The sequence below is a fragment of the Myxocyprinus asiaticus genome, chromosome 47 (assembly GCF_019703515.2).
Source record: "Myxocyprinus asiaticus isolate MX2 ecotype Aquarium Trade chromosome 47, UBuf_Myxa_2, whole genome shotgun sequence".
Lineage (NCBI taxonomy): Eukaryota > Metazoa > Chordata > Actinopteri > Cypriniformes > Catostomidae > Myxocyprinus > Myxocyprinus asiaticus.
The window spans coordinates 16,604,366-16,618,331 of NC_059390.1; the positions used below are offsets into that span (position 1 = coordinate 16,604,366).

Here is a 13,966-nt window from a genome sequence, read left to right on the forward strand (position 1 = left end):
AGGACCAAAGTAAGATAGATAGTACAGAAGGTTTGTCATTTTTTAATTTTATGCATCAAATACAAAACGACTAATTTATTGCTATTTGAATGATTTGAACTGCTCAACTGTTCGGACATGGTGCTAGCAATGCCAAGGTCATGGGTTCAGTTCCATGGAACACCTTGAATGCACTTGGATGAAATCCACTTTTAATAAAAGCATCTGCCATATTCAAAAACGTAAATGTAATAACAACAGACACATAAAAAAAGAGAGAAAACTAAAAGAAATCACTAAAATAAAGCTTTTTGTTTGCTTCCCTGAACATTTTTATTTAACTTACAAATTTACATTTTCAAGGCAACTCTGGGAATGCTCAACACAACTATCGTCCATTTTGGCTTAGCTTATGAAAATAAATCATGTTACTAAACAAAAACTTTAAGCAAGCTGAAATATAAAGAACTTAACTCTCAAAATAGAGGCTGGCTCCTTTCATTTCAAGATAATTTCAAGATATTTCAGCTTGTCTCAACAGGTCATCTCACTCTTGAAATTCAATGGAAAAATACATCACAGCGGTTTAGATCAGGCGCTTATGTAGTTGTGCTTCATTTGTGCAGCACATTTTAAGACACTTCCCCAGATATATTTGGGATGACATAATTCAAATAAGACTATTAACAGTGTAATTAAGTCAAGATCAAAAATCAAAGACTTTCCAGGCACAGATTGCACTTAGTCTTGGACTAAAATGATTTTCAATTATTTATATCATTGATGGTGCAATTTACTTTTGCACACTTGACCATAAAGGGGTAGTTCACCCAAAAATGAAAATTAATTCCAAACCTGAATTACTTTCTTCCTTCCACGGAAGAGGAGAATTTTTGAAGAAAGTTGCCGCTGCTCTTTCCCATACTATGAAAGTAAATTGGAACTGAGGCTTTCAGTCCTTAACATTCTGCCTTTTATCTTTTTCTGTGTTCCACAGAAGAAAGTAAGTCATTCAGGATTGAAACAGCATCTGGGTGAGTAAATAAAGACAGAATACTCATTTTTTGAGCACACTATCCCTTTAATATCTCATTCGGAGCCTTAATTACCTATAAAGCCTTCATATTAAAAGGATAGTTCACCCAAAAATGAAAATTCTCTCATCATTTACTCACCCTCATCCCAGATGTGTTTGACTTTCTTTCTTCTGCAGAACATAAATGAAGATTTTTAGAAGAATATCTCAGCTCTGTTGGTCCTCACAATCGAAGTGAATGGTGACCAGAACTTTGAATCTCCAAAAAGCACATAAAGGTATCATAAAAGTAATCCATAAGACTCCAGTGGTTAAATCCATATCTTCAGAAACGAAATGATAGGTGTGGGTGAGAAACAGATCAACATTTAAGTAATTTTATTTTACTATAAATGTCACCAGCCCTCCTAAGTGCGCTCTTCTCTCCTATGAGTTCTTCTTTTGTTTTTGGTGATTTGCATTCTTTGTGCATATATGATGTATTTATTCTTTTCCTTTGCTTTATCCCTAACTTTTTTGTCTTTCTCCTCCCTGCCCAGTAGGTGGCGATACGCACGAAAAATGGAAATCACTAAAAAAAACAGAGGAAGAAGAACTCGGTCCTCTTGCGAACGCACAGAGAAGGGCTGGTGAAAGTGTAGATTTATAGTAAAAAAGGACTTAAATATTGATCTGTTTCTCACCCATCATATCACTTCTAAAGACATTGATTAACCACTGGAGTCATATAAATTAATTTTATGCCAACTTTATGTGCTTTTTGAAGCTTCAAATTTCTGATCACTATTCACTTGCATTGTATGGACCTACAGAGCTGAATTACTGTTCTTAAAATCTTCATTTGTGTTCAGCAGATGAAAGAAAGTCATAAACATCTGGGATGGCATCAGGGCGAGTAAATTATCATTTTTGGGTGTACTATCACTTTAAGTTATTTATTTAGCTTAAGCAGCAGTTTTATAGTGTTCTCGTTTCACTGCCCTTTTGCCAGCCCTATAAATCCCTTTGCTGCCAGCCGTCACTCGTGCATCTGCAATGATATATAGCAATATGAAGTATATTCAAGTTAGTTATCATTAAGGTTTTGTACACGAATTGCCATTAATAGATCGTGTGCAGGTTGGAAATGTTTGGTGCAACTCTCTTAGTGTTCTATCTCTCCCAATGTAAGTAAAATATATGCTAAAACTGCTTTTGAATACAGTGGTACCTAAAACTAATTATTGAGGACTTCTTTATCAAAAAACGTCTGATCAAAGTCAAGACGTTGACCTTTATTTTTGAGTAATCATTTAATGTCTGCTACAGTGAGCCTCTTTGCGCTGGCTGGTCATTCTGACAGAAAAATGTGTGTTTCCCAGCAGTCTGCAGTCTTCACCAGATGGCGAGCGTGAGCTCAGCTCAGCTCATAGAACATTGGGCAGGTAGAGAGAGCAAAGCAGCATGTTCTGTCCCAAGGCGGGGAAACGTCTAAAAGCCTCCCAGGCATCTGCGAAGATGTTGTACTTGAGGAAGACACGATGCTCTAGACTGGTGGGCATGCTGACGTCTCTGCTCATAATGTAGATGCCATCATTGTGCAATGCGCAGGTAAGGTTCAGGCCTGACTTGGATGTGTTCTTCTTCAGTTGCAACCATTCACCCGTCTGGACATTGTAGGACTGTACGGTCAGCATGTCCTCTGTCTGGTTCGTCCTCCGCCGGCCCGTTTCGGCAGGATCAAGGTCATGCGTGTAGCCACCCACCAGAAAGATAGTGTCCTCCACGGAGAGCATCTGTTGTTTGCGCACATGGGCCGAGCAGGAATGGTACACGGACCATGTGTCCGAGGCAGGGCAGTAGCGCAGCACACTGGTGTTCCTATCTTTCAAGTATTGAAAGAGAGAGAAAGACTGAGAGGAAGGTATCTGTTTCTTACAAGAGAAGTGTATCATTTAATCAACACTGCATCAATATGAACCCAATTTACTTTCATAATACACAACCCTGCTCTAATTGTGCACTATTGTGAAAAAAATGTTTGTGTAAATCAAAATATAAGAACTTGCTTAGGGGGCCTGAGTAGCTCAGTGAGTAAAGATGCTGACTACCACCCCTGGAGTCATGAGTTCAAATCCCAGGGCATGCTGAGTGACTCCAGCCAGGTCTCCTAAGCAACCAAATTGGCCCAGTTGCTAGGGAGGGTAGTGTCACATTGGGTAACCTCCTCGTGGTCGCTATAATGTGGTTTGCTCTCAGTGGGGCACATGGTGAGTTGTGCATGGATGCCACGGAGAATAGCGTGAAGCCTCCACACGTGCTATGTCTCCGTGGTAATAAGCCACGTGATAAGATGTGCGGGTTGACGGTCTCAGACGCAGAGGTAACTGAGATTTGTCTTCCGCCACCCAGATTGAGGCGAGTCACTACACCACCACAAGGACTTAGAGCGCATTGGGAATTGGGCATTCCAAATTGGGGAGAAAAATGGGAGAGGAAAAAAAAAAATATATATATAAGAACTTGCTTAGCCTCTGAAATGACTTTCCTTTTCAGATGACCACTAACAGCACAGAAATTGTTCACTTCACCTTTAAAGGAATAGTTCACCCAAAAATGAAAATTCTCTCATCATTTACTCACCCTCATGATATCCCAGATGTATATGACTTTCTTTCTTCTGCTGAACTCAAATGAAGATTTGAGAAGAATTTCTCAGCTCTTTTGGTCCATACAATGCAAGTGAATGGGTGCCAAAATTTTAGTATTAAAATAATCCATATGACTCCAGTGGTTAAATCAATGTCTTCATAAGTGATATGATAGGTGTGGGTGAGAAACAGATCGATATTTAAGTCCTTTTGTTAATATAAATTCTTCTCCCTGCTTAGTCAATCTCCACATTAACTTTCACATTCTTCTTGTGTTTTTGGTGATTCACAATCTTCATACATATCACCCCCTACTGGGCAGGGAGAAGAATTTCTAGCAAAAAAGGACTTAAATATTGATCTGTTTCTCACCCACACCTATCCTATAACTTCTGAAGACATTGATTAAACCACTGGAGTCATATGGATTATTTTTATGATTTTTATTTTGGAGCGTCAAAATTTTGGCACCCATTCACTTGTATTGTATGGACCAACAGAGCTGAAATATTCTTCTAAAAATCATAATCTGTGTTCAGCAGAAGAGAGAAAGTCATACACATCTGGGATGGCATGAGGGTGAGTAAATGATGAGATATTTTTCATTTTTGGGTGAACTACCCCTTTAAAGTTGTGGTTATTATGTCTTATGCAACACTGGCCTGCATGCTGTGTATGAACCTATCTCTTGGTGTTTATAGAGATGGTTTGAAAAACACACCTCTGGAGGTATAACCGCCCATGACGTAGATCATGCCCTGACACTCACAGGCAGAGAACTCAGCCAGAGGGTCAGGCAGAGAGGCCACACATGTCCACCAGTCCTGCTCAGGACTGTAGCACTCCACTGTACCCAGACAATGGCCTCCAACTGCATACAGTTTTCCACTTACGGCCAAGAGCTTGAAGTTGGATCTGGGCAAAACAAAAAACACTTACAGTATTGGCTGATTCCTATTAAATATCCTGTCTGTTGTCTTGAAACAAGATCAATTTGATTTACCTTGTTTTAGAAACAACACTGCATAAGATATTTAGGTTTTTCAGAGAATGGATTTTTAATGTGTATTTTGTCTTACTGTACTGGCAGAGTTTTTATAGTCAAAACAAGTGAAAAAAATCTACCAGTGCTGAAGAAGTAATCCAAAGTATTTAGAATATGATACTGACCTTGAGTAATCTAATGGAATACTTTACAAATTACATTTTACAGCATGTATTCTGTAATCTGTAGTGGAATACATTTCAAAAGTAACCCTCCCAACCCTGAATACACCGTAACATTCCAGATGTTTTACTTTTACTATTTCCATTGTTTTCAATCATGACTCACATTACTGTAACACAGTCAACGGAAAAGATAGATACAGCAAAAAAAGTGCTGTTGTACATTTCTTTTTATTTATTATGAATGGAAAAGCATTATTGACTTTTCAGTTTAAATAGTATATCATTTATTCATGTCGCTGACAGTCGGTAATGAGAATATTATAATTTACCTTTTTTTTTCTTCAAATTGTGGACATGAGAATTGGGGTGTAAAAGGTGTGTAACTGTCATAAAAATAATGTCACAATGTTGCTACTACCTTTTATCTTTGCTGATTTTAATTGAGAAAAAAAATAATAAAATAAAACACTTTTTTACTATATATTTTATGCTTACTGTGTTATGGTTATGAGAATCATCATTGAAAACAATGTGAATTGTAAAAGTAAAATGTCTGGATGTGTTACGGTAATAAGAATTGTTGGATTAAATGTGCATTACAGTCATGAAAACAATGTCACGATGTAAAAAAATCTTAATGGTCCTAAAAGGCTTCAATTTCTGTATCCATAATATAATTTATTATTTGTTGCTTTTGATTTTGGAGTAAAGTAGAACCAGGACATTTTTTGATAGGTTTCGTGAGAATTAGCCTATTGGCATTCCCTTGCACTGGGAAAAAAAAGAAAAGAAAAGAAAAGAAAAAAGACCAAAGCTAGGCCTATAGCTTAATACACAACCCCTACCTCTTCTGGTTCAAGGGTGCCACATGATTCCACTCATTCTTGCAGGGGTTGTAGCAATGGGCAACAGATATCTCTTGACTTGCCATTCTGTACCCACCAACAACGAACAGGTAGTTGTCCAGAACAGCGGATCCATAACCTCTGACATTGGTCATGTCTGGAGGAAGATTGTTGGCCAGAGGTTTCCAGCGTTGCTCTAGTTCATCATACCTCAACATGGACCACGGTTCATCCTGATTGGCCAGATCTAGACAGGTATCAGTGAAGTCCCCTAATGCAACTAAAGTGGCCGTGCCTTTCATGCGCATGTCTCTGATTTGATCCCGGAGAGGAGCTGGCAACATCCAAAACTCTGGCCTGCGCAGCATCGGATGGTAATAGCAGCACATGAATTTCAAGCACGCATTTCTCAAATCATGCGTCCCATACAGTTCCGAGAGTTTGAAGAGCTCCACGCAGTTGTCTTGTCTGATTTCCAATAGGAGCAGTTTTAAAATGGACGTGACCTGCAGAAACGATGCTGTTTCGATGAGGTCCTCCAGTGTTTCGTTGGCCACCTGAACTTTGGAGGTGTTGATGAACTCCAGCACCAGTTCGAGTCCCGGTCCGCTCAGTCCCTGCAGCTGCACCGAATCCTCCGCGGACTCGCGCATGCCTGAGCTGTACAGCGCGCGGAAGTAATCGCTCTTCTCGATCAGTTTGCTTTTACTCACATTAAACGTTTTCTCATCCGTGACAATCTCTATAATCTGCTCCGGCGATGTCATATCTGCTGTTCTGTGATCAGTGGTGCTGCGGCAGTAGATATTCAGCTGATGCTTTTCCAGAGAGGAGCTTCATCCACCAACGCCGAAGTCTATATATGGAAATGTTCAGCGCGTACATTCAAACGCATTTGACTTGTAGCTCATGTGCATGTTTATATGCGTTCATAAACAACGATGTCCTTTGAAAACAAGGTCTGCACTGCAGACGTAAACAAACGGAAGTTCGGGTGCGTATCCTAAAAGAAATAAATAGCACTTCAAAAACTCATCTGCTTGTATGCATTTGTAGAATTTGTCTGGTTAGTACAATCCACAAAGTCACTTCGTGCATCTGTGATTGATCGATTGCCACTTATTGTATGCAGAGATCACGATTATGGTTAGAAAGATGACGTTTTATTTTCTTTTAGAAAAATTGTGCAAGTCAAGTTTTCAAATGTAAATCGGTCCCTGTTTTGGTCTTTTGTTGCGTCACGCTGTGTCATGTTCGCCCAAATTTTGCGCATAGGTTTGTTTTTGTAGGTACGTATGAAAGCTTTACCATAAAGCATATGAATACACAATTTTATGTACTTTAAACAAATACATTTTAGCTTACAAATAATACCGATTTTATTCAATTTAGCTGCCTACCGCTGGAGGAAACGTTGCGAATAACATGCGCGTTCTTGAAGCGCTTGATACATTTTTACTGCGTCACCCTTGTTTTGCTACCTGAGAGAAACTTATCATTATATGTTTGTTTTGTCATTTATGTTCTCATGTTTAAAAATCCCATTTTGTATCTGGTATTTTGTGTGCAATGTATTTAATATTGTATGACTCCAAAAGCATAATCTTCGTTTCACCTAGACGGATATATTTTTACATTTTTATTTTAAAGGGCGGCCGAAATTATGTGCTCCCTGTTTCGTCAGTGTTTATTATTCTTAACACCAATGCTTCCACGCGAGACATTATTTTTAACATACATTTACAAACCTTTATATATAAGTCAGTATGGAAGACAAGCCTTTGAGAGTGTAAGTTATGATTTGACTGAAAAAGCGCGAGTGAGTGAGTGTGTGTGTGAGAGAGAGAGAGAGAGAGAGAGAGAGAGACAGAGTGAGTTTTGTGTATTAATGCTTTGTCAATATTGTATGTAAACACAATCATGCCAATAAAGTACTTTAAAATTTGAAATTGAGAGAGAGAGTGTGTGTGTGTGTGTGTGTGAGAGAGAGAGAGAGAGAGAGAGTGTGTGTTGCATAAATCAAATGCAGGTGTTACTGGGGGAGGACAATCACGCATCAGTTGCAGCAAAATTCATTTTTGAGCTGCACACCCTCAGAAACCAATCACTACCTTAATGTACTTCAATCACAGTATTTTCTTATGTTCATAATGTCTTGTTAAATGCTTATTTTATATTGTATATTGTTATTATAGTTTTTATTTTATTTAATACCTGGCACCTTATTTTAATTCTATTTTTATTGTTATTTCTGTTTTATTATTATTTGTCTTGTCATTATCTGTTTTGTGTATTAATGCTTTGGCAATATTGTATGTAAACACAATCATGCCAATAAAGTACTTTAAAATTGAATTGAAAATTGAGAGAGTGAGAGAGAGAGCGAGCAAGTGAGTGTGTTTGTGTGTGAGAGAGAGAGAGTGTGAGTGTGTGTGAGAGAGAGAGAGAGAGTGAGTGAGAGAGAGAGAGAGAGCGAGCAAGTGAGTGTGTGTTTGTGTGTGTGAGAGAGAGAGAGAGAGAGAGAGTGAGTGTGTGTGTGTGTGTGAGAGAGAGAGAGAGTGAGTGTGTGTGTGTTTGTGTTTGAGTGAGAGAATTTGTGTGTGTGTGAGAGAGAGAGTGTGTGTGTGTGTGAGAGAGAGAGAGAGGTGAATGCCATTCAGAAAAAAAAAGCGGGCAATTCGATGTGAGTCTGTATCACCCTCTTCTTTTAAATCCCTGATCAGATGACTGAGTAGAAGATTTAATTGGTTTACTTTGGTTTGCAGTTGTTACTTTTCATTGATGATTCTTTTTTTATTATTATTTCACCTGAGGCAGAAGCAGAATGGGAGGCATACAAATCTGGTAACTTTTTTCATGGGGTTTAAATTGCATTTCTTTAATCGTGCCATCATGAAAATAGGGTGAATGAATAAGATTCATTGATTTGTCTGAACCCTTTTAAACCCCACCACCCATCCACACTTACATTCTCGGGTCAGCTAGCCAAGAAACTGCAATATTTTCAAAGCTCTGATTGCTGCAAGTTGGCGGAAAACATCACATTTTGGTAAGATTCATTTATATAATGCATTAATGTCAGACTTATTGAACTGGGTATTTTCAGTTAAACAAGTGTGCTTGTTTCCCAAGATGAAGGGGCATTTTTACAGGGGCATTGGGGCTTTAGATCGCTTATGTTAGAAGCTCATCAGGAACCTGCTTCCTCTCACTGCTTCACCCTTAAAGACATCACTGCCCTGGTTACCCCGCTGCTTTCTAACTCTAAATTTCGAGGAGTTGATATTCTCCTGACCTCACAGTGGCCTCGAGGAGTGTGGCAGTATGGAAACAGTCCCGTCAGCCCTTTGTTGTGCTCATTTCATCCATTTCACAGGTCATTCCCGATCGTGTGCTCATGTGTCTTTGACCTCTTTGTTGGAAACTGATACAAAGTTTTGTGGGGTTTCGTCCATCGCAGATCTTGCTGACAAACTGAAGAGATTGAGATTATGAGAGACCGCCTTACAGGTGCAGTATTACCACTTCAGGATCTCTTTTGAGATGGCATTTGTCTTACAAAATGTGTATGAATTCACAGAAATCATGTGGTTCTTCAAGAGAATGCCCAGCATGTCAGTAGATTCATCGCCTTGTCGACAGTCCTGCCAAAAAGAAGGTGGGTTATTCAAACCTACCACTCGTCTTTTATCACATTATTTTTAATGCAGAAATGAGGTACAAATTCAGAGTGAATTTGTGATCAGTGTTGAGTAGTAATGGACTACATGGAATCTGGTCTACGTAATCAGATTATAAAAACCATGCACTTGTTATTAGATTACATTTTTAAATGTGCATGATTAGATTACTGTTACTTTGCCGATTGCATATCGATTAAATTGCAGATTGCTGTTTGATTTAATGTTTACTTATGTTTAATGAAAGGAGTCTAAATTGGTATTTAATACACTTAAAATTAATTATTTTCATCAAAACATGCAATAAATAATTCAAAAGTAGACTAAAAATGTATTTTTTTGTCGTTATTTATATTTAGTAACAGATTACATTTCAGACATACCCAGTGCTGTTTGTGATTTAAGATGCTGATCTGTTGATCTTTTGTAGTACTTGTATGCAATCAACATTGTCCCAATGAAAAACATGGACCCCACAGAGTTAGTCAAACATTCCTGTAGGGATGTCACAGAGAATCAATACAGGAAGCCAACGAAATAGAGGGCAAGAAAGAAAAACCACCACCCTTTGCGGCAGAGGCGGAGGTGTGTGCTTGCAGTTTCTACCTCCGTGTGTATTTCAGAACTAGATCAATTGGCATGCAGATATTAACTTTTTGTTTAGATGATTTTAAGATGTAGCATCCTGTAGCTCTGGCTTGTATAATTATGTACTCGTTAATAATATATGAGATAACTAATAACATATAAAGTTTCTCAAAAAGTTGCTGTTTTAACTGCTGTGTAATGTTGAATGCAAACTGTTGTTATTTCAGTGAAAAGATAACTTTAACTTATGATCAGGAGAAACCAGCATCGCAGTTCTTCTTTGATCTGGCAGAGAAACCGCATCATCAACAGGGTCAGGGCAGGAAAAGACTCTCAGAAGGAGACCCAAACAGACCCGAAGACCCTGTGATTCCACCTTGGCTCTAGCTACTGTACTTTGTGTCGTCCTGCCCAAACACCTGGTCAGAAACCATCCCTCCAAGCTCCCTTGCAAAATGAATTGTTAACATCACAATTCAGAAATGTTTTTTTTTTTCTAGTGTCCTCTCGTAATGGTTAGGGTTGTTTCAAGTCTCTTTAAGACTTGAATTTGGCTTTGCAGACTATTTTTGATACCTCTTCTATTATTTAATAATAGCACAGCACACTGGAACCTCCCTGTTGGTTTTGTCTCATGAGTCCAGAAGCTGAAAAGCTATAGGTTATAAGCATCTGAACACATGTGAGACCATGAAATATCCATTTTAAATATCGATGTTGGTGAACTTGATGCACTGCAAGGTTTTTTATTTTTTTATTGTTACATCACCTGTTGTGGTCCTTTACTGTTGAACTAATATGTGAATGTGTATTCTGTTTTCAGTGTTACATGGCTCTGGCTAAGGGCAGCCTCACACCAGACCATGTTCTCCTGCTGCCCATTGGACATTATCAGTCAGTGTTGGAATTGGCCTCTGAAGTGGTTGAGGAGATGGAAAAATAAAAGAGCACGGTCAAGAAGTTCTGCAAAAGCAAAGGCAGATGGTGCGTCCTGTTTGAGAGGAACTACTGCAGTCAGCACCTCCAGCTACAGGTCTCTCAACACTTCCTATAAATATTGTTTTTAGGCTTAAAGAATGTTCTGTGTTCAAAACAAGTGTCAGCTGCATTTGTGACATTGTTGATTACCACAAAATAATTCTGACTCCATTTATTTAAAAGAAACTTACAATAGAAGTGAATGGGGCCAGTCCAAAAATCATTTATATACACACTGATTCAAAATATAGCCACACAATGTATATATTATACATGTTACGATGATTTTTATTGTTATAAAGTCAGGGTTTTTTTGCCATTATGGCGTATACCACTACAGGATTTTTTGGCGTTACATGGTCATGACAATGCAGGTGTTAGATTGGATATAACTTTACACAGATAAGGTTAGTAAGCCATTTTACATTTACATTTATGCATTTGGCAGATGCTTTTATCCAAAGCAACTTACAGTGCCCTTATTACAGGGACAATCCCCCTGGAGCAACCTAGAGTTAAGTGCCTTGCTCAAGGACACAATGGTGGTGGCTGTGGGAATTGAACCAACAACCTTTTGCTTACCAGTTCAGTGCTTTAGTCCACTACGCCATACCACTTTTATCACACTGTTAATGATTAACTGAAAATCGATTAATTCTTGTTAATAATTTGATCGATTAAGCTTATCGATCGTCGATTAATTTCAGCACAAATTCGTTCAGTAATCATGCAATCAGACGTTGAGATAAGTCTGTTATACAGTCATCCGTCGCTAGAGGGTGCTTGGCACTGCATGTCACTTCTTATCCAAAACATAGAAGAACAACCGCACACCCCACAGATAAGAGATGAAGCGGGCTCAATGTAAACAATGTAGGTGTGTTTAATGTTTGTTTAGAGCATCCTGCTTAGACCTGCCCCAAAAACATTACTCAACCAATGACATTAGTTGGGGGCGGGGCTATTTGTTTGTTCGATCAGTGGCAGATCAGGGGTGTGTTCAGAAAGTTTATTTTTACTATTACATTTGATGGCGCTAGTGGCGCAGAAATTACTTACTTCAGCTTTAACATTACACCACAAATGCTGTCGATTGAGCTTGTATTGAACTCTGAACATGCCTTCAATGGCCATATAATACTTCACCCAACATTCTGCTACAAATGCAGTTGATTGGGGCTTTAAGGTTGTGGTTTCTGCATGAACAGACAGACTTGTACAGTTCTTGGGTCAGTCTAAGCAGTGTCACATAAATTAAAAAGAGAGTCTGTTACACACACACACATTAGCGTGGGGAGTGTGGTAGACGTCCAGCCCTCCACCAATCACAGACTTCCACACTTTCCATCAGTTTAAGTCTTAAGTGGATGGATGCAGTCTGTCTGCGTTGTTGAGTAGCTATATCTGAGGGATTTGTTCCCGATGATGACCAAAAACATGATTTCCCATAGTAGTCTTTGAGAAAGTAATGCGTAACAAGTTTCCAGGAAAACTCTCTTTGTCATCCTCAGGTAGTGCCGGTTCCCATGGAGAAGTGTAGTACAGAGGACATCAATGAGGCTTTCATGACACAAGCTCAAGAGCAGTAGATGGAACTGATGGAGATTCCAGCTCACACAAACCATAAGCAGGTACAGCGGCTGCTGCCTCCAGCCATCTCTTTGTTCAGATAAATTGTCATGTTGAGACTACAAGGATATGTTGAATGGCACAAAGATGCATTGCAAGTAACTGTAATCCCTCCATTCCAGATTGCTCCTCCAGGAACGCCCTACTTTTTTGTGGAGCTGGATACATGCGAGAAGCTGTTTTATCGACTGAAGAAAAAATTCCCTCTACAGTTTGGCAGATATTTGTTTCTCCTGTACAGCTTGTCAGTAGGAGCTGGTGGCCATTCTTAAATAGCGTTTCAGTAGTGCTTACATTAGTTAAGGTATAATTATCAGAGTGCAGAAACATTTTGCATACCTGTCTGATAATGCTTTGTGTCCGCATGCTGTAAATAATTTGTGTGCTTGTGTGTGCCTTCCCAGGGAAGTGTTAACAAGTGAAGCAGTGTTGAACATCCCCATGCGTGCTGAATGGAGAGTGTGTAAATGCACAAGGGAGGAGGAAGAGGATCTGACTAAACACATCCGTTCTGACTTCCAGCCCTTTGACTTTGCCATCGATGTTTATGTACATGTCAGATACATCCAACTTAAACCCTTCATGTTCATGTGTGCAAAACCTTCATGAACCTTCTGAATATGGTCATTATGATGTCTGAGTAAAGTGTCCAAAATGGTTCTTTTTTTTTTTTTTTTTTTTTACTTTTTATGCTTTTAAAATATTGCTTAATGGACACTTTTCCTCATTTTTTTGCACAGTGTTCAAGAGATGTGCTTTGTTTTTAAATTGATGCTTGGCAATGTATCTGAATCTGATAGATGCCGTTATGTGTGAATTTTTTTTTGTGACTAATTAAAGTGATTTTTCAAGTTTGTAATCTCAGCTTTTTTTCTTGTGGTATAATATACAGGTGCATCTCAATAAATTAGAATGTCGTGGAAAAGTTCATTTATTTCAGTAATTCAACTCAAATTGTGAAACTCGTGTATTAAATAAATTCAATGCACACAGACTGAAGTAGTTTAAGTCTTTGGTTCTTTTAATTGTGATGATTTTGGCTCACATTTAACAAAAACCCACCAATTCACGATCTCAACAAATTAGAATACATCATAAGGCCAATAAAAAAAACATTTTTAGTGAATTGTTGGCCTTCTGGAAAGTATGTTCATTTACTGTATATGTACTCAATACTTGGTAGGGGCTCCTTTTGCTTTAATTACTGCCTCAATTCGGCGTGGCATGGAGGTGATCAGTTTGTGGCACTGCTGAGGTGGTATGGAAGCCCAGGTTTCTTTGACAGTGGCCTTCAGCTCATCTGCATTTTTTTGGTCTCTTGTTTCTCATTTTCCTCTTGACAATACCCCATAGATTCTCTATGGGGTTCAGGTCTGGTGAGTTTGCTGGCCAGTCAAGCACACCAACACCATGGTCATTTAACCAACTTTT

At 38.7% G+C, this 13,966-nt stretch overlaps 1 protein-coding gene and 1 long non-coding RNA gene across 9 annotated transcripts; one reads left to right on the forward strand and one right to left on the reverse strand.

Moving 5' to 3' along the window:
- Nucleotides 1–6,441, reverse strand: LOC127436883 (kelch-like protein 42). 4 transcript variants are annotated; one of them, XM_051691365.1, is made up of 3 exons: nucleotides 5,661–6,441; nucleotides 4,415–4,560; nucleotides 1–2,879 (listed from the first exon to the last, which is right to left on the reverse strand). In XM_051691365.1, exons 1-3 carry the CDS (start codon nucleotides 6,425–6,427, stop codon nucleotides 2,422–2,424), a joined length of 1,371 nt encoding a protein of 456 aa, XP_051547325.1. In that variant the 5' UTR covers nucleotides 6,428–6,441; the 3' UTR covers nucleotides 1–2,421. The 4 variants fall into 4 exon arrangements, with proteins under 4 accessions (XP_051547325.1, XP_051547324.1, XP_051547326.1 ...); XM_051691364.1 differs by having other exon boundaries at nucleotides 4,367–4,560; XM_051691367.1 differs by having other exon boundaries at nucleotides 2,551–2,875; nucleotides 4,367–4,560.
- Nucleotides 6,442–8,416: 1,975 nt separating this feature from the next.
- LOC127436894 (uncharacterized) lies at nucleotides 8,417–13,546 on the forward strand. Of its 5 annotated transcripts, XR_007896480.1 has the most exons (9): nucleotides 8,417–8,504; nucleotides 8,642–8,709; nucleotides 8,793–9,318; nucleotides 9,771–9,925; nucleotides 10,156–10,350; nucleotides 10,752–10,961; nucleotides 12,418–12,537; nucleotides 12,658–12,839; nucleotides 12,940–13,546. It is a non-coding gene; the product is annotated as an uncharacterized LOC127436894 (long non-coding RNA). The 5 variants fall into 5 exon arrangements; XR_007896479.1 differs by having other exon boundaries at nucleotides 8,642–9,318; XR_007896478.1 differs by lacking the exon at nucleotides 8,417–8,504 and having other exon boundaries at nucleotides 8,570–8,709; nucleotides 12,940–13,544.
- Nucleotides 13,547–13,966: the final 420 nt, after the last annotated feature.

What these genes read in the sequence shown, in the direction of transcription:
- LOC127436883 (XM_051691364.1), bottom strand. Translation starts at nt 6,427, where the DNA reads ATGACATCGCCGGAGCAGATTATAGAGATTGTCACGGATGAGAAAACG. An exon ending in GCACCCTTGAACCAGAAGAG is followed by an intron (nt 4,561 to 5,660) that starts GTAGGGGTTGTG and finishes TGTTTTGCCCAG; the next exon opens with ATCCAACTTCAAGCTCTTGG. An exon ending in GGGCGGTTATACCTCCAGAG is followed by an intron (nt 2,880 to 4,366) that starts GTGTGTTTTTCA and finishes AATACTTGAAAG; the next exon opens with ATAGGAACACCAGTGTGCTG.